At 39.5% G+C, this 20,629-nt stretch overlaps 1 protein-coding gene across 2 annotated transcripts; it reads right to left on the bottom strand.

The window, feature by feature from the left end:
• Window positions 1-524: 524 nt before the first annotated feature.
• On the bottom strand, window positions 525-20,629 carry LOC147405145 (protein ESSENTIAL FOR POTEXVIRUS ACCUMULATION 1-like). 2 transcript variants are annotated; one of them, XM_086441348.1, is made up of 10 exons: window positions 20,434-20,629; window positions 15,914-16,002; window positions 14,879-15,808; window positions 14,685-14,802; window positions 14,437-14,547; window positions 13,257-14,000; window positions 10,520-13,142; window positions 2,056-2,249; window positions 1,914-1,973; window positions 525-1,276 (listed from the first exon to the last, which is right to left on the bottom strand). In XM_086441348.1, exons 1-10 carry the CDS (start codon window positions 20,501-20,503, stop codon window positions 879-881), a joined length of 5,337 nt encoding a protein of 1,778 aa, XP_086297474.1. In that variant the 5' UTR covers window positions 20,504-20,629; the 3' UTR covers window positions 525-878. The 2 variants fall into 2 exon arrangements, with proteins under 2 accessions (XP_086297474.1, XP_086297473.1); XM_086441347.1 differs by lacking the exon at window positions 20,434-20,629 and adding an exon at window positions 17,970-18,147.

The following is a 20,629-nucleotide window of genomic DNA, read 5'->3' as shown; positions in this document are numbered from 1 at the left end:
GATTGATGAACAAGAAGAAATGACTCTTAACACTTACTGACTTGCAAAAATGCCACCCGACAAGTCTAAAGCAACACAAACGAACTTGCACCAAATCTCATGTGAGTGGGAAATCATTTTCTCCGCTTTATGTAGTTGCTTTGCACTCAAAACACCATTAAATTTAGATTTTCCTTGGTGTTTGTCATGCAAACAAAACACCATTGGCCAATGTCTTCTTTATTACCAAAAACAAACAAAACAAAACAAAAAAAGCTCTCATTTTCACCTGCCCTTTCATTGTTTCTGAACTCATCAGGAAACCATCTTACTGGAATTCTGTTATCTTATAGACATCAAAGATATTACATTCAAGCTCATCGTTGACTTAACTGTTTCACCATGTTTAATGGTTGTTTGATATACATACCAGATCCCAACGCAGGTAAGACGAGAAATTGGCAGTAAAATCCAACTCTTTCTATATTTTGATTCTAAAATCTCATCTTAAAAGTGACAAGTAAATAGTAACTGCAAAAAGGGTGTCAACAAAACAAATTTCCGAAATCAAATTTCAACAAATACAAGATTCAAGAACTTTCACCATCCCAAAGAGGCCCTTAACAGCGATTTGGAAATGATCAAAGATCGTGCAGATAAATAACCAAAAAAAAAAAAAAAGAGAAATCAAAACACAAGTAGAAGTAGAACATGACTACCTTAATTTGAAACTCCCTCTAGGCTCTGCAATAAATAACCAAATCAGAAGACCGCTCGAGCTGGTAACTCTGTTTCTGATGTCTGTGCTGCTCTATAGATAGTTTAGAAAAAAAATCCTAAAACAACATTTACAGATGGTTCTTCAGACAATGTATTTACATATTGCCTTGGAAACACTCCTAATCTTCCATGCTCTGAATCTCACCCATCATGATACGGTTACTGACAACGTTAAAACCTAAAACCGATGCACTCACTTTCTTCCCTTTCTTACCCTTTTTCTTCCCTCCTCCGCTCCCCTTTGAAGACTCATTGAAGTCCAGTGCAACGTCTGGGTCAAGATCTCCGATGGCTGTACTGCTAGCATTTATGTCTCCATGACCAAATCCAGCTGTTTTCCTCCTATCGTTCCGTGCTTGAAAGGCAATTTCGAGTACTTCAGCAGATAATAGCTCCTTGTAGTTCAGAAACTTGTCGATGAAATCATGATCGGGGTCAAATAAACCAAGGTTCTCTATCAGAAGAGTCTCAGCTTCTGAAGTTGATTGCTTTAAACAAAATTCCAGGAAACTTGTATCTGGAAACAATCAGATTTAAGAGAGAAAATAAATGAAAGAGTTCAAAATCAAGGAACAGTGATTTAAAAGTCATTAGTCTTCACGGAAAAGGAAATCCGAAGTATCCGTCATGTAAACTGTAAGTCAGCATAACAGCAGAATAGTGGCGATAAATGGTGCACAACTGCACATGCATGAGGATGACGTACCATTCAACAGTCCCATCCAAGAGATCCAGGCCAGAAAACACATCAATTGGATTTATTTTTATCTTTAAGTGTAGATATTACTCTTGAAACAAAAAGAAACGTAAAATGGGTTGAGGAGACCTCCAAACTAAGGGTGCAACTTGGTCCAGTTCAAACCAAGAACCAAACCAAACCGATAGCTTTGGGCTTGTTTGGAATAAGTGGCAATTCGGTTCGGGGTTAAGAAAACGGAGAACCGGTCAATTTGGTTCGGTTCTTGGTTCAAGGCTTGTATAGAACCAAACCAAAAATCGAACCATCATGTAATAAATAAATATTAATTTATTATGAATTATTTTAGGAGTTAGGACAGATTATTTTAGGATTCGGATCTGGATGCAATCGAATTCAATGAAACTACAAACATTAAATTAAATATAAGGTAAAGCAGGGGTAAGATATAAGATACCCTTTGACCCAGTAAGCCTAACAGTTTCACTCTCGCACCAATCTCTGAAGTCCATGGCCTCTGCAACAATTGGGGGAAAAAATGGTTAACAAAATCCTTTAATGAAATGATGCCAAACCTACCAAGGATAAAATGGGTTCACCTGAATGTTTCGTCATGGCATCTCTCCTCCCTTTCAGTGATGACTGAGCAGAAGAGGGAGAGGATGAAAGAGAATAGTTGGCAGATTTGCTGCCAATGGATTTCTGTCGACCAGTAGATCCTCCGAGAGTACCCTTTACGGGGGTGCTTTTGTTTCCCCAACTGTTTGGGTTTGCAAGGGATGGGAAATCTGATCTGCTTACAAGAAATAACAAAACCTAATTATACTGAGGATAGTAGAAATGTAAGCAGTCGTCATATTAGAGAGAAACAATCTTTCACATACCTTAATATGCAATAAAAAAAATGACAATAATTAGGATCCGTACAACTTTTTTTTATAAGCAAAAAAAGATCATTTCACTGAGGAAGCTCCCCAAAACCCACTCACCCGATCTGAATTACTAAACACCCAATCCCATCTACCCAAAAGGTCCTAGAAAAATAATCTCCTAAATTCCATGAAATATTTTATATCAAAAGAAAATGGGTAGTGTTAAAGGCACCCCAATTATTACCAATTGCACCCCACACCATAGCCAATTTTTTTTTGGTCCTGTATGAGTTAAAAGTTTCGGAATGAACTGATTTTTGGTGAAGATGATCTGTATGGTGAGGAGATCATCCTCACCAAAAATCAGCCCACTCCAAAACTTCTAACCCCATCAAAACAAGTTGAAGAACTGTAAATCGTCCAATTTTTTTTTTTGTAAACCACTTTTGATGGGGTTAGAAGTTTCGGAATGGGCTGATTTTTGGTGAGGATTATCTCCTCACCATAGAGATTATCCTCACCAAAAATCAGCCCATTCCAAAAAAATTAACCCATATAAGACAAATTTTGGCTTTGGTTTGGTGTGCCCTTGGTAATAATTGGGGGGTGCCTTTAACACTACCCAAAGAAAATAAACCCCAACATTAAAATAATGATTTCTAAACCCAAAATCATAAGCCAAGTAATACTCCAAAGGCACTCTAGAATAGAAAATTTTTCTTGAAGGATATTGCGAACGAATTCGAAATCTGCTCCTTGAGTGAAACTTGAGAACTCTATTCCATACCTCACAACCACACAAGAGCCAAACCACCCCATTATCCTTCACAAACTCCTTTTACCCCAAACTTTGCTACACTAACCCTCTTCCACAAACTATTGTACTCCAAGCCAAACCACCACAACCACTTTGTCCAAAAGAGCAAAAGTATCATCTATAGATTTCGAAACCAGAGCCCCATGCTTTTTAGAAGAGCATTTGTGCCTCCACTTCACCTGATGAAACTTCCTCCGCTCTTCTTTCTAATGCCAAAGAAAATCCCTAAATCCCTAAAGAGCTTGTCCAAAACCTCCATGCTATTGGAAATAATTTAGTTTGTTGATATAGTTATTCTCTAGTCTTTTATTTAATCCTTATTTATAAGGACTTTTCTGTAATTTGACCTTGGTAATTAATATAAATTCATGCCAAGCTCTCACAATGAGACTTGACACAATTATTCTTAAATTCTTCTTGGTATCAGAGCCAAGGAATTTTCTCCTTTCTCCCTTTCTTCTCTTTACTCATCTAAACCAAGAGTCAACCTCATTCAATCTTCTCCCTTTCGGGGGTCTTTCATTTTTTTTATTTTTCGTTTAATCACATGCTGCAATAATGCACTGTGGGTTTACCCTATGTTAGGGTTTGTTTCTTTGTAAAAGGAATATAATTTTATTTTTTTTGATCCTGCGATAACTTGGAACAAGCCAAACAGAAACTCGACTCTGTTTTGGTCCCGATAACTCTGCAGCAGCCCTACGACCTTAGTTTTTGGTCTTACGACAGCCCTATCACTTTCGTTTCAGTTCTGCGATAATCACAGCTGCTTCGTCTTGGACCTACGACTTCACAGCAGCAGTTTCTGGGTTCATTTTTGGTTAGTGGCTGTAGGTTTGGAGTCGTTTTGGTCAGGCGACAGTTGATTTGGTATCGTTTTGGACCCACGACTTCAGAACAGTTGGTTTTGGCTTCGTTTTTGATCTGTGACTATAGATTTGGCGTTGTTTTGGTCAGACGACAGTAGATTTGGTGTCGTTTTGGACCCACGACTTCATAACAGTTGGTTTTGGCTTCGTTTTTTATCTGTGACTATAGATTTGGCGTCGTTTTGGTCAGACGACAATAGATTTGGTGTCGTTTTGGACCTACGATTTCAGCACAGGTGGTTTTGGCTTCGTTTTTTATCTATGGCTACAGATTTGGCGTCGTTTTGGTTAGGCGACAATAGATTGGGTGTCGTTTTTGGACCTACAACTTCAAACCAGGTGTTTTTTGCCTTCGTTTTTAGGTCAGTGGCAGTAGATTTGCCATCGGTTTAGCCTACGACTTCACAGCAACAGTATCTGGTCTCGTTTGTTGGTCAGTGGCTGTGGTTTACCTTGTGACAGCCCTAATACCTTCAGACTTACCTGAGATTGGTCTTTTGGAGTAGTTGGAGTAGTTATTGATTGGTTTGTTAGACTTCGTGGCGCGAGTACTACACTAGTTGGATTCTCTTTTAAGAACTTTTTACATAATTGCTCCTTCAGATCTCCCTTCAAAACAAATAATGTCTTTGGAACAAGGAATTACAACTTCAGTCATTAGGTCTTACCTCTTCTGCTCAACGTATTACTACTGCTCTTCTTGATGGTCAAAACTTCCAATCATGGTCTCAATCTGTACGGCTCTTTCTCGGAAGTAGAGGAAAATCTGGTTGGCTCTCTGGGACTGTTCTTAAACCACCCCTAACTGATCCTAAATTTGAATCATGGGAGATCGACAATTGCACTATCCTTGGGTGGCTGTTCAATTCCATGGAGCAGCGTATTTATATCATGTTCATGTACCATGAAACAGTTCATCTTTGTGGTTAGCGCTTACTCGGACATACGCACATTCTCGGAATGACTCGAGGATTTATGAACTTTATCGAGACATTGCCCAGGCTACCCAAGGGACTCAGAGTGTAGCTGATTACTTTGGTTACCTTCAGTCACGTTGGGAAGAACTTTCTCACTATGAGTCTATGGCTGAATTGTCTTCCGAGGCAGCCGATTATGTTGTCAAGCGGATTGCTCGACATCAAACATATCAATTTCTTATGGGTCTCCGTCCAGAATTTGAGGCACTTCGCACACAGATCCTCAACACCACTCCTTTACCGTCTTTGTTTGAGATATTTGCGACCATTGACAGTGATGAGCGTCACCGCCGTATTCCTCCTCAGACTCAAGACCCCTGGCATTCTTTCTGCTCCAGCTACAGATCAGATGGCCTTAGTTGCCAACTCGAGTTTCTCTGACCACTGTACCCCTGGATCAGGGAATCGTGGCCGTGGTCGTGGTAAGGGGAGTGGCCTTACTTGTAGTCATTGTGGGAAGACTGGTCATGAGAAGGCTCGTTGCTTTCAGCTCTACCCTCATCTGATACCACGATCTTCCTCCACTTCATCTTTGGGACAGACTGCTCCTCGTGCTGCTACAGTGGAGTCTTCATCTACTGATCCATCTTCACTTAGCACGATTGACTTGCAACAGTTACAGACTCAGATTGCCACTATTGTCCGGGATCAGTTTCAAGCTTACACTAAACCCTCTTCGACGGTGGCCTCGGGTATTACACCTCCAGGTACATCCTCTGCATTCAATGTCACTCAGTCTAGTTCTGCTCCTCTACCATGGGTTATTGATTCTAGTGCCTCTGATCACATGACCGGTGAGTCTAGCCACTTTACTTCTTCTACTTTTTCCACCACCCATAGAGAAGTTCGTCTTGCTGATGGATCTCTTACACCTATCCACAGTAAGGGTACCATCTCTTTATTCTCTGGGCTCTCCCTTGATTCTGTACTTCATGTCCCTAACCTATCTCTTAATCTTTTGTCTGTTAGCAGTATTACTAAATCTCATAATTGCTCAGTTACCTTTTTTCCTACTCACTGCATTTTTCAGGACCTGACTTCGAAGAGGATTTTTGACAAGGGGTATGAGAGGGATGGACTGTACGTGTTTGGATCTCAGCCTAGTGCTGCTCCGGCTTCTGTATTTCCATCGTCTTGCAGTCACATTTTTACATCACATACTCTAGATTTATGGCATGCTCGCTTAGGACATGCCAATTTTCAACATTTGTGTTCTTTATTTCCTGCTTTAAAAACTGCTTGTAGTGGACATAAATTTCAATGTTCTGTGTGTGAACTTTGTAAACACACACGTACATCTTATATTCCACGTATGCATCGATCTAATGCAATATTTGATTTAGTTCATCCTGATGTGTGGGGACCTTCCCCTGTTACTGCTTTTAATGGTCATCGCTATTATATTACCTTTATAGATGATTACTCTCGTTGCACATGGGTTTATTTGATGCGTTCACGCTCTGAGATGCTCCCAATTTTTGTTAACTTTCTTAAAATGATTCAGACTCAATACAATATCACTGTTAAATCACTTCGGTCTGATAATGGGGGTGAATATATATCTGATGGGATTTGTTCCCATCTTCATTAGAATGGTATGCTTCACCAGTTGACTTGTCCTTATACTCCTGAACAGAACAGGGTGGCGGAACGCAAGAATCGCCACCTCATGAACATTGTCCGCTGTCTTATTCGCGGAATGCATGTTCCAAAGTTATTTTGGAATATGGCAGTTCTTACTGCGGCTTTTCTTCTTAATCGTGTTCCAAATCGCACCTTGGGAGGGCAGGTGCCCCTTCATGTCCTTCAACCTGATAGCATTCTTTTTCCTATTACACCTCGTGCCTTTGGGTGCACGTGTTTTGTTCAGGACAAGACCCCCAATCGTACAAAATTGGATGACAAAGCCATTCAATGCATCTTTTTGGATTATTCTTCTATGTCAAAGGGGTATCGGTGTTATGATCCAATTTCTCGTCGTATCATCCACACTCTTGATGTTACCTTCTTTGAAAATGTTCCATTCTATCATGCTATTTCTACTTTGCAGGACTCCTCTCCTATTGTGCTACCTTCCCCAGTTTTTCCTCTGCCTTCGCCGCAGCTTCAGGTCTACACTCGTCGCAGTCGCACTCACCCCTCTACACCCTTGCCAACTTCCTCCTTGGATTCAGGTATACCTTCTTCTACCTCCACACATATACCTGTTCTTCTTTCGTCTATTTCTGACTCTCACTTACCTATTGCCCTACGCAAAGGTAAGCGACAGTGTGTTACTGATCATCCTATTGCCCAGTTTGTTTCCTATCAGGGTCTTTCTTCCTCTTATCAGGCCTACCTTACCGCAACTGATTCTATTCGGGTTCCTCGGTCTGTCTCAGAGGCATTAAGAGACCCACAGTGGACAAAAGCTATAACTGCGGAAATGGATGCTTTGCAAACCAATAATACCTGGGAACTTGTTTTTCTTCCGTCTGGGGCGCGAACTGTTGGTTGTAAATGGGTCTTCACAGTGAAATATCTCGCAGATGGTACGGTTGATCGGTATAAGACGCGACTTGTTGCTAAGGGATTTACAGACCCCAGGGAAAGATTTTGGTGCCACTTTTGCTCCTATCGTCAAACTCTCCACTGTTCGTCTTCTTATCTCCCTCGCTGCGTGTAACTCTTGGCCACTTCACCAACTTGATGTAAAAAATGCCTTTCTGAATGGTGATTTGACTGAGGTTATTTATATGGACCCTCCTCCAAGGTTTCGTCTTCAGGGGGAGTATTCTGGGAAGGTATGTCATCTTCTTAAGTCTCTGTATGGTCTGAAGCAGTCCCCGTGAGCTTGATTTCAGCATTTTTCTGAGGTTATTCTTTCTCTGGAGTTTTCTAGATGTCACTTAGATCATACTTGCTTTGTTCGTCGAGGAGTAGATGGTTGTTGCACCATTGTTTTGGTCTATGTAGATGATATCATTGTGACTGGAGATGATGCACAGTGGATCGATAAGGTTAAGATGTTATTAGGTCGTGTTTTTGAGGTTAAAGACTTAGGTCCACTCAAGTACTTCTTGGAGATAGAAGTGGCTCGCTCTAGTCGTGGTATATCATTGTCTCAGCGTAAATACACATTGGATCTTCTTCAAGACACTGGGATGCTTAGTTGTCGTCCAGCTTCCTCCCCTATGGATCAGAATCATCGTCTTCATGCTGATTCTGGTGATCTTTTATCAGACCCCTCCTCTTATCAGAGACTTGTAAGTCGTCTGATTTATCTAACTAATACTATACCGGATTTGTCCTTTGCGGTTAGTGTGGTCAACCAGTTCAAGCATACTCCGCGTACATCTCACCTTGATGCAATTAATCGTATTCTTCGCTACCTGAAGTCACGTCCTGATCTTGGCCTTTTCTACTCTTCCACTGCTTCGCCGCATTTATCTTGTTTTACAGATGCTGATTATGCTGGCTCTCTTACAGATAGGAGATCTACCTCTGGTTTTTGTACCTTTTATGGTAATAATCTTATCTCGTGAAAAAGTAATAAACAGAATGTGGTATCTCGTTCTTCTGCTGAAGCTGAGTATCGTGCTATGGCCCTTGGTACATGTGAAATAACTTGGCTTCGGTCTTTGCTGACAGAGTTGGATTTTCCTGTTTTTGGTCCTTCTACTCTACTATGTGACAACAAGTCTGCTATTATGCTTGCTTCTGACTCTGTTCTTCATGAAAGAACTAAGCACATTGAGGTTGATATTCACTTTCTCAGAGAGAAAGTACGATCTGGTGACCTTCAGACAGTCTTCGTTCCTTCCTCAGACTAGCTTGCCGATATGCTTACGAAGTCTGTTGGTCCGTCTATCACTAATTCTCATCTTGTCAAGCTGGGTTTAGTTGATATATTCTCCCCAGCTTGAGGAGGAGTATTGGAAATAATTTAGTTTGTTGATATAGTTATTCTCTAGTCTTTTATTTAATCCTTATTTATAAGGACTTTTCTGTAATTTGACCTTGGTAATTAATATAAATTCATGCCAAGCTCTCAGAATGAGACTTGACACAATTATTCTTAAATTCTTCTCATGCATTTAGGAAATTAGAACATAGGTAAAAATAAATAAATAAAAACAAGAAAGATTACCAAAGTACTCTTGATGAGGGTCACTTAGCCTCCGAAAGACAATCCCTAATGAGGGTTCAAAAACATATTTATTCCGACTCCAAGGGAGAAATGCACTAGAATACCTGTGTACCATGAACCCGGATATGCATATGGTAATGTTCATCTCCTACCAAAAACATATCATTTACGAATATTATCAGGAGATCCAATATAGTTCCTTTTTCACTCCACAGGGATCAAGATCAATATAACATAGAAAAGCACGATGTCCATGAATAACTTGCTCATCAACACCACCTTTCAGAGAACACAATTTTCTTGGAGTATACATTGTTCCCTTTTACAGGCATCTCCCATCCATCAACCTTACACTAAGATCCCTATCCTAAATAACCACCTCATACACCTTGCTAGAACTACTACCAGCCGACTTAAGCTGACGAACTCCAATCTCCTTTTTGTCTGCCCAGTGCAAACTTTAACAGCACCTTTTCTGCCTCTCCTTTACAAGAAAATCTAGGGATCAACTACAGAGTAGTGATGTTTGTCACACAAACCACACACAACATTTCATTACACTAGATAAAGTGTGATTGTGCTCAAGATTGTCATCCAATATTAATGTTGCACACATTTGGTGTGTTTGGATTCAACAAGATCTTCTTAGTCACGAGTTAAAACAGCCGGGAAGTGATCATAAATGCTATCATGCTCAAAATTGTCATCCAATATAAACGTTGCACACATTTGGTGTGGTTGGATTCAACAAGTTCTTCTTAGTAACGAGTTAAACCAGGCAGGAAGTGATCATAAGTGCTAAAGACGTTTTCTTTGAAGACTAATCATTTAGGTGGGATCAAGTTTGTAATGAAGTTTCTCGAATTGGGATCAAGTTTGTAACAAAAATTCTCGAATTGTTTTTCGGGTTGTGTTATGAGCAACTGTTTTTCTTCTGCTTGTTTCTTTTTCTCTTTCTTCGTAGGTAGGTCTATTGACTTCCTCTCCTTTAATAAAATTTGGTACTTATCAAAAAGAATGTATGAAACCTTGGTACAAACAACTAACAGAACTGAAGTAAATCTAGCAAAAATAATAGTGAAACAGAGATGACAAAGCAAGAACTCAACAAGAGGTTTGAATAGCCCGGAAATGATCCCCTTAGAGCTATTCCAATCTTTTAAAAAAACACTTATTGGCTTATATACTAAAACAATGCAAAATCATATGGCATGAAGTGTAAATAATGAAGAAAAGAACATATGGCTGTGTCATAAAATTAAAGGAAAGAACAGAAGTCAGTGTTGCCAACTGCAAATAGTTGGGAATTTTGATAAGATACCATTGACAATGATCACAAAAAATTGATATATATGACAGTAATGAAAAATAAATTTCAAAATCAGTGTATTGAACATACTGCTTGGCTTCTTGCTTTGATTGACCAAGAGGTCCCCAGAATAAATCATCTTCAGCCTTAGATTTCGAATGAGCAGAAGAAGCAACAGAGTTGATCTGGATAGGAGGTGCAGCCTTAGATGGAGATGATCCAGAAAGAGGCCATGATGTACCATTTCCACGGGTTCCTCTAGTTGGCTGAGCTTTCTGAGGAGTTGGTATCTGAACTTGGTGTGTAACAGAAGGTCCCACCTTTTTTTCTTGTTCCTTTTGGATATCCCTCAATGATGTGGGTTTTGAAAGCTTTCCCGAGTCAGTTGACCAAGCTGGAGCAGAAGAAGGGTTGACCTGGTCACCCTTCCAAAGAACAAAATCTCCTAAAGAAGGACCAGATGGTGGAGCAGGTAAAACTTCCTTTTCTTGCTGCACCTGACGAGAACTCTTGCCTTTCTCAATAGGACTCGACACAACAGATGTATCAGCCCAAGCAACAGGAGTTGAGGCTGAGGCCTTAACTCCCAAACCCTTACCTTTTCCAGACCTTTTCCGACTCTTTTTCGTGTCTTTGGCCTGAATAAAATCATCTTCATCCATAGCTGAATCCATCTGGTTAGTCGTAATTGGTAGTGAAGACAGAATAGAAACATTGTCAGGAACATCAAGGGCTCTTTCATTAGATTTTGCCAGAACTTCTTCTGCCAACAAATCATGTAGCTGACTCTTCCTGCCCTTTGGATCTGATGCAGTCTTAGGCTCCGAATTGGTGACAACCCCAGTCCAAGGCATCGAGGAGTTCATGGCGTTAACAGATGTGGCGGCAATATCATTAACAATCATTTCTGTTTGTGCTGTCTGCTGTTCTTCCTGCTGGATTTCCAAAAGTGATTTTGCCTTGAGACCCGGAGCAGGTTTCCAGGTTCGATGTCCCGAATGTATTTGTCTGTTTTGCAGAGATGAGGAATCAACTTCTCTTGACCCATCCTTGCTTTCGACAGTTTCAACTTTATTACTAGAAATGCTTCTAGATAACAAGCTTTGAACTTGTTGAGAATCCACAATAGCTTCAATAGACGATGTGGTGTCTATAGTTTTCGCTGGAAGTGTCCCACTAATGGCTTCCCCACACATGTCTAAGTTCGGGTCTGCAAAATTTGTCCCCTGGTCTTCAGATTGTTTTGATTGTTGCGAAGGAGATGCATTAGGTACTCCCTTTGCTGTATCCGAAGAGGATTGTTGTGCCTTTGAATTCTTTTGCTTTCTGGACTTCTTCTCAGAAGCTTTCTTTACCTCACGTACTTCAACGCATTTTGCTTCTTTCAACAAGGGTGACTCACTATGACATTGTTCCTTTTGAACTTCTACTTCGTCGGGAATGCCTAACTTCACATCATTGATTTGTTCAGATATAAATGTTTCATTGTCGCCAGTCCCTGACGTAGAACTCGTAATAGCGTCAGAGGTATGAACCATGACAGGTTCATTGATTCTATGCTCTTGAATTATGGCAGCATCACTGTCTGGAACCATGTCATGTTTCGGCTGAACAGAAGGCTCATGTGAAGAGTTCTCCATCACCTCCAATGAGTGTATGCCACTTGTCACCGCAGACACCTGTAACAAATCCTTTTGCAGAGCTCTACCAATTTGTTCCATCTGAGGGGCATCCTTACCTTTCTGAAGAGTAGAATTCTCAAAAGGCTGATGTGGCATGGGTAGGGGAGCAGAATCGGAACTAACATGGTAACCAACATCTTGTGAAACTTGTGGCAACTGTGAATTAACATGAAACACTTCAAGTGGTGACCGAATCCCGAGATGATCAACTGGACCATTCCCAGCTGGTATAGCACCAACCGGTAGATGTCCATACGGCTCACTGAAATGTAGATGAGACTGATGTTCGGAGAGAACTTGAGAAAGCAAATGTTGTTGTTGTTGTTGTTGTTGCCGTAATAGCTGTTGTTGCTGCTCCTGATTCTGTTGCTGCTTAAGTAACAAGAGTTTATCCAACAGAGATAGCTGCGTGGGAACAGATGCTTGGGAACGTAACTGATGTTGGGACAACAAGTACTGCTGTTGCAGTAAATTTAACATCTGTGGATCTGGAGACAGACCAGAGGAGAGTAACTTCTCTTGTGTTACAATGCCAGAGGGGTGACCTACAATTTGGGGAATTATATTTGTTAAAGATGGCTGATTTGGCGATTGAAGCCATTGTTGTTGAACCCCATATGCTTGGGGAGGGATATGCTGACTATGATGCATGTCACCCTTCATGTCCAAGCCACCTTGAATGGGGAAATTTGACCAACTAGTAGCTCCATTATTGGCGGCCGAGGAAGAAGATTTGTCTGCTACACCTTGTAGGATAGACATCAAATCCACATTCTGAGGGCGAGGAATCTGCTGAAAACCGTCTGGCATTGAAGGTAAGACTTTTGAATGTTGTGTAGGAGACTCAGATGCAATCTCTGCCTTTGAAACCATGGTCGATGCATCTCTCCCTGGCCAATATGAATGGGGATTTGGTGAGGACCTCTGTCTTTCAAGAGACATTCTTTGAGTCAGTAAGTAATTTAAGTCATTTCCACTTTCTAACATTGGAGGCATACCACCAGGATTATTCCCGATGTATCCTTGCAAACCTACAAATCAATATAGAACCTCCCCAAGTGAGAAAAATAAATAAATAAAAGCATGTAACAACAATATAATCTGCAAGGAAGATAAAACCTAATTTCTTTCATCAAGCAACCAACCTTCAGAGAGAGCAAACTTCTCTAAAGGGGAGCTGCGCTTGTTACCGGACATCAATGACTCCAAAAACCTTTTCTCAGCTTCAGTCACCGACTCATGTCTATTCCTTGACTCATTATTTATAATATCAACCTCACTTGAACTTGCATGAAGCTTTCCAAGACTAGTGAACGTTTGCCTACTTAGTGTCTCTGCAACTTCACCCTGTTGTGGTGCACCAAAACCAGGTGGGGGCCTTGCTTTAGCTCGTAAGTGTGGCATAACATCCCCAAGTGATGAGAAAGGAGTGTCAGGTGACGCACTTGTTAAGCGAACTTGCAAGTCTATTCCAAAATACCCGGCCTCGAACCATCCAATAAGATCACTTCCAGAGAAGGGTCCCTGAAGTTCACCTTGGGGGTCTTTGTAATACAGGGATAATTCCTCTGGAGAAGGCTGTGGCAAAGAATTTCTGGCTTCACGTTCCCTTTCCAAGACTTCAGATAATTGCCTTCTAATAATGGAATCCCGAGTGAAATCTGAATGAAACTCATCCCCAGCTTTCCAGTTCCGTTCATCTTTATAGTAAGACGATCCAACTGCCGAGCTATTCTCCCATGCCGTATCTCGATCCTTCTGTAGAACATGTGAGCGATCTCCCAGCGACTGAGATCTCAGTGGAATGCGTGGATTAGTGGCACTTCCCTGCAAGCTTGCTTCCATGCTGATTCCCACCTCATCAGCCCCCTTATGGGGAGCATTCAAAGCTGCACAAAGAGCACCTCAGGAATCATCTTCTTCATTATCATCATCAAAGCCTTGTTATCCCAAATGTCCAGGGTTGGCCCAAAGAATCTTGTTCATTTTTACTTTTATCTAAACGAAGAATCTTGATGCACTGTTCAATGGTCCTTGGGTAAGGAGTTCCCAAATCATAAACAAACTAAACTAGATGATCATAATCATCCAAAATCCAAAGTACGGACTTTTTTCGGAAGCACACATTTTTTTTTTTTTGTAAAACAAAAACTAATGTGATAAATGAGAGGGAAATGATCATTTAATTGGATTTATTTGTTTACCAGGGAGACCTAGGTGGGCCCCATAAAATAGTGATTTAAATACCCTTGCGTGGCATAATGAAGATTTATATAAATTATTGAGTTTACGTGCAAATGATTGCAATGTACATATGGTAGTTACCTTCTACACTAAACTTGTTATCATGGTATGTCTGAAGGTTTTGAGTTGTTGATCGACCAGTAATTTCATCCTTATAATCATCTAGAGCAGACGGTAAATCTTCTCTACTACCTGTTCAACCATAGGTAGTTCAATAATATTAAATGAACATAATCAATCAGATCTTTTTGGAAAAGATAACAATATACACATAGGCGCACAAACATATTTATGTACTTGAATCGATATATCATGGATAAGTGCACTACCAAGCTCAGTTCGTCCCAATTGCACATCTGTGGAGTTCCTTACAACAGATCCATCTTTATAAACCTGAGGCGCTCCACTACTAACTACATCCCCGATGACAATTCCCTTCAGAATTACCTATTAAAGAAGAAATACAATTAAACCAACAACAAGTTAAAAGACAATTTTCACCAAAAATTGCAAACCAGATTACCGATTCTTCAGGGTTAGGTGCAGAGAGTGCTAGAGGCTCTAAGGGTTCATCATGCGTCAGAGAAGATGGTACGTCTGTAAATCCATCTAATTGTCTTCTATAGGAGGTTCTCACATCAGTCATCCTGTATATATCAAGCAATTTTGTCCTACTATATTTCAAAGGAAAAGGATCTCCATGAGCACTTTCATCCTTGTCCAATACAGTACCCAACAAATGTGAACGAGAAGAAATGCTGTTTAAAGCACTTTCACCAGAGCTGACTCTTCCACGACCAATGGAGAAGGTAGAAGGATTTTCCCCTCGCCCCCTACCATAGCTAAATGTGGGGGGTTGTTTATTTGGTGTTGGAGTGTGGTGATGGGGAGGCTCTCCCCTTCCCCGACTTTGGGAGGAGTTAGACCGCCATGGTTGTGGTCGATAATGGTCCGCCTCCCTATCCTCCTTTCCATGGTTGGTTAGATGAGACAATACTTTATCACGAACCACCTCACCATCTCTGCTAGAATCCGACAACTTCTCGCGCCAACTTTCTGACTCCTTTTCATCTGGGCCCCAACGCGTGTTCCATTTGCTCTCACGACGCTGATCATAATTACTGTCCCTGTTACTTGAATCGGTCCATCGGTCAGATGGAGCACGGCGTGCTTCTCCAGAGTGTCTCATGGAGTTGTCCACCCACCGATCCGTTTTTCGAATATCCCCAAGGTCTTTATCCCCAGCCCTCCAACGATCTCTGCGGATAGAAGAATTGTTGTCTCTTTCTTCGTCACGCCAGCGGTCACGTCGACCAGATTCCATATCATGAAAGGCTGGCCTGAAAACATCCCTTTTCTTTTCAGTATCATGGATTTCCTCATCAATTCTTGATGATTTTGAGATATCTGAGTGACTAGCATAACCCGGAGGACATGGGTTGAGATGGGATTCCTGTATAGTAGAGAAAGAGCGAAATCTGAGTCAGTATTAAAAGTTACTTCAAAACAATGAGGGTGGGAATTTAGTTGATCAAAACATAACCACGCTATAACGCACCCCAGTTACCACACCATGCTTATTCTCTCCAGGCTTTGACTGAAGCCACTGGGGTGAAAGAGGGAGAGGATTATCGGATCCTTGTATGTCTGCACAAGTCACACAAAAGATGAATATTAAGTCTCATCCAAGAAGAAGCAAACAAATCAAAAGGGAAATGCTATCAGATTGGCAAATGTAACACATTTACCACAAGCACATGCAGTTCTATATTAAGTCTTTGGATGAATGTGTTAGGTTTGTTTAGCAACATAAACCAAATCCAAATGCAAATTATACATGCATTTTTCTTTTAAAAAGTGTATTGCACAGCATGATTTTTCAAAGATTTGGTACATTTAGCACACTTTTAATGATGTATTATTCGTAAATTATACATGTATTATTATCCACAAATTATTTGAAAAAAACACTTCAAACAAAACTAAACAAAAAACATCTATTTTATTTCATTTTATTTTATTTTATTTTTCTTTCACCTTAAAAGATATATAATTTGATAGACAAACCCAGATTATACGTATTTTCTGTATGGCAAATTGCCAGCTATGAATTGAAAAACAGTTAGCAATAATGAATCTAGGGCCACTCCAGACAACAGAACACATAGGATTTAAAAACAATGTACAACACCCATTAATCTGGCCATCGATTACACACAAGCAAATGCCCTTCGATCTACAAATATAATAAAGGGAAATGCATAAAGCCCAAGTGTCCCTACCCTTTTAACTAAGTGATTCACAAAAAGAATAGACATTCCTATTGCAACATCCCAGTGACAATGTACTCCCAGTTACTGATACTATGATTCCAATTAAGATACAGATGCAGCTAACAGATAAGAGAGCTTCAATAGTAAGGTATGTGCCTGACAACTGTAACATGTTCAAAAAACAAGCCCAGTGACTTCATCTTTTTTGTTGGTATAAGTATAATTTTATTATAAATGAAAGAAGGTAGAGGGAACATGCCTCATCACACGTGATAAGAGGATAAAGAGCACTATCTAACCGGGCTTTGAACAAAAAAATTCCATTTGAACAAAAAAGATCCCTTTGAACTCCTGAAAAAGCTTACACCGAAAAAAACAGAAAACTTAATATACTAATGATTACTTCTTGAAGAGTCTACTTCTTCCCTTCAGAGAATCTTTATTCTTTTTGTGATAGACAGAATCTTCTATTTCTTTCCTTCCAAATCCCCCCCCCCCAACATACAGCAAAGGTTGTTAGGTTCCAGAGAATTCTATCTATGCAAAAAAGCTTAATCTGTCAACTTGGGAATGATGCCATAGCAGACTCAAAAAAGCAAAATTAAATGGAGAAACTCAATAAGAAACTAGTAGAGAGAGGGTGCCAGCTTGCTAAGTTAGTTAAAGTTTGCAAGTGCCCTCACTATGGCCTCTGATCAAAACCCCCCATTACCTTCTAATTACTGACCATAATCTCGCTTTCCTAGCACACAAAAAAAAAAAAAAAAAGGAAAATAAGATTCACAAGGAATAGTTATTGATTATCGCCTTGGTGATAGCTGCCGCAAGAAATAGCTATCTAGACGCAAGCACTCAGACAGATTCCTTCATTTTCTCTTAGGAGGCATTAGCAGTTGTCCCCATTGTTGTTCCCTTTATTTGGGATAAGGCATAGATGATGCCATACAAAACCTTTTGGATTAAACAACACCCTTATACCTGCATTTGTGTGATGACTCAATCCCCTGATTATTATTTATTTTTGTTATATTCATGATTGTTCATTTCGATGATACTTTGATTTACCCATTATCTACAAATGAGCATGAAGAACACTTAATGCAAAATGATGAGAGTTTTATGATAATATGAACTCAAAATCACTCAAAGAAGTGTTCATGGACAATCAAGCGATTTTCTAGGGGTTTTATTGTTCTTCGTAAGGATTCAGTGTGGATATGGAAAATACTCTCCAAGGAAGCCATCCAATTCCAAATGAAAAAGGAGACCTTCAAAGAGGTTTGTGCACTCCAAACGTTTATAGTTTGTGCCTAAGAGACAGTGAGTCCATGAATCACTTACTTCTACATTGCCGTTTCGCAAGGGACACATGGTTGTTTTTTTTCAGACTCTTTGGCATTGTTGGCTGCTTGCCGAGGTCGGTGCAGGATCCTTTTGGCTCTTGGATGACTTTGGGCTTGCCTTTTAGATTGGCCAAAAGGATTCTTTGGTCACTCTTGCCTTTTGCAATTTGTTGGGTCTATGGAAAGAAAGAAATCAGGAATTTCAGTGACTTTTGATAACGTCATTGTATCTATTAAAGGTTTTTTGTTTTGTTGGTGTAACGCCTTTGACGAATTTAAAGGTGTGTTTTTTGATGATTTTGTGGGAAGTTGGGATTGGGTATGTACACTTTCATTGTAAGGGCTGGGTTTTTCTTTTTGGCTGTTTTCCTTGTATTTTGGTTGGTCACCTCGACCACTTTTAATACAAATTGCTTTTATTGATAATAAAAATAAAAAATAAAAATAAAAATACTTTACTTTTCAAAAAATAAAAATAAAAAATAAAAAAGATATGGAAAATACTGAGGCATTGTTGCGTACTGAAAGCTTCGTCTATGAAATCACCTCAATGAGCCAATACCCACCTAGAAAAATCCTAGGCATGCGCTAATCATGAGGCAGTCATCTATGCTGTCAAGGCACTGAAGCACTAGGCGTCAAATCATCCGCATAGGTATTATAAACAATTTAAGATAGTGTGTAACCCACACAAAAATAGAACATCCAAGTATAAATAACTAATATAATATTTCAAACCTATTTCTTACATTCATTCATGTTGACTTCAAATAAACATAGCACCAATATATATTTTTTCAACCAATAGAGTGATTATTTTTATTTATTTTTTATAGATAAGATGGAAAAAAAAAACAATACAAAGAGAAGTTCAAGATAGCCAACCGAGAGAAAGAAAAGAAAAAAGGATACTAAGTATCCAAAAGATCATAAACCACTTCCCAACGAACTAAAAAGTCTTCAAAGAAGACTTAAATAACTCTAATCTAGTATTGTTAAATGTGACCACATATGCAAAGAGCCTTTGGATGTGGATGAAGACATGAAATCTGGGAGATATCCGATGAAGAAAAACAGAAGATGAAGCACTCAAAAAGGTAGTAATTCAAATGACAACAGGAACGGAAACAACGACAATAATGTTAGTGGTACCGGAGACATGCCGTGATGGGTTAGGCATGAGTGTGTGGAGTGTATGACGGGTTGCCCATATCAGTAATTAGTAAAGAATAAATACTAAAGACTAAAAAAGGTTGTGTAAATTGTATGAAGCTATTGATAATGTTAGATAGTTGTTTTTTGAGTATGTATTTTTTGGTATAGCATGCATGTTAAATCTGTAATTGTAATCCATTAAAGTCCATATACAAAATAAATTTGAGGTGTATCATTGCTAACATGTTTAGTATTTTGTTTTCATTTTTTTATCAATTTTTGAACAAAAAAGAAAACAATATGTCATTGCAAAATCGCATATGTGGTTTGGATATGCCCACCACATACCATCACTGCTCCAATATCATTTTCCCATTTTTAGGATGGAATATCTATGCAATACAAAACCAGTCATACTCCCACTCCCACATGCCCTTTCTACCTACCTATATATATCCATTCTTTATAGGGGAATGACAATATGTACAACACAAAAATAATCCCCCCCCCCCTCCTCCCGTTTTTGATTGGTAAAGAACCCACGAACAAAAAGGCTCTTTCTATTTCTTTTACATTTTCGAGATAGGGTTGTGTGAAACATGGGCCAAATCCTCTCTTTTCTCCACTAGTTTTTTTTTCATTCTTTTTTTGCTAGGCAAGCAAGATTATTGGTTTTGATTCAAGGTTGTACTATCAACACTAAAAAACTTCAACTTAGCAAGCAGGCATCTCCAATAGTTTCTTACTAAACCTACGCATTTAGCTTTGCTCTTTCAACTCTACTTTCACATTGAATGACTTTTGTGCTCTATTACTATCTTCCTTTAATCTCCACGCAGATAATTCTTATTATGAAATAAGTATTTGAACAAGTGCATAAATAAAAAACCCTTTTTTGATAAGTGCAAGCTTGAAAGCGAAGCTTTTAACCACACCAAACCTCTGATCCGATTTCGAAATCAAAGAATAATAAATAACAATAACAAATAATACCAAAAATTGGGGTTCCAACATATTGTGGCCTCGAGGAATAAACAAATCAAGTAAATATTAGTTATAAAGGCTAATTTTGGATAAATACAACATCCAAAAATATTGGTTGAGTGTGAAAAAAAAAATTGAAATTTCTGCCAATAAACTAGGTCTTGAATCAAACGTAAATAAAAAAATCTGTGTCGCCAAGCTAGGGTTTTTGTCTGAAACTACGTATGAAGAAATTTATACCAAACTTCATAGAAAAAAAATGAATCGAAACTAAATCTCTTGAAAACGAGACCAACAATGGAACAAATTTGTAGACGGCGTACCTTTGGGGACCTGATGAATGGTGTTAGCAGAGACATAAGGACGAAAATCAGCATTATTTCGTTCCGCCATGGATGATGACAGAAAGTTGCAGAGCTGCGAAACTCGAGATGTTGAAGAAAAAAAACCCTTTTTTTGTATTCTGGTTGGCTTGTTCGAGGAGAGAGTGAGACGGGAGACGGATGTGCGGTAAGAGGG

This window comes from Akebia trifoliata, chromosome 4, assembly GCF_017979445.1.
Source record: "Akebia trifoliata isolate Shusen 1 chromosome 4, ASM1797944v1, whole genome shotgun sequence".
Taxonomy (NCBI): Eukaryota; Viridiplantae; Streptophyta; class Magnoliopsida; order Ranunculales; family Lardizabalaceae; genus Akebia; species Akebia trifoliata.
The sequence above is the reverse complement of the archived record's forward strand: the minus strand, read 5'-3'. Positions and strand labels throughout refer to the sequence as shown.

Excerpts from the sequence above, each read along its gene's own strand:
- LOC147405145 (XM_086441348.1), bottom strand. The coding sequence starts at position 20,503 with ATGGCGGAACGAAATAATGCTGATTTTCGTCCTTATGTCTCTGCTAAC. Across the intron at positions 14,803-14,878 it reads CACCTAACCCTGAAGAATCG|GTAATTCTGAAGGGAATTGT; the intron begins GTAATCTGGTTT and ends CTTCTTTAATAG. Across the intron at positions 14,001-14,436 it reads TAACAAGTTTAGTGTAGAAG|CTTTGAATGCTCCCCATAAG; the intron begins GTAACTACCATA and ends CTCTTTGTGCAG.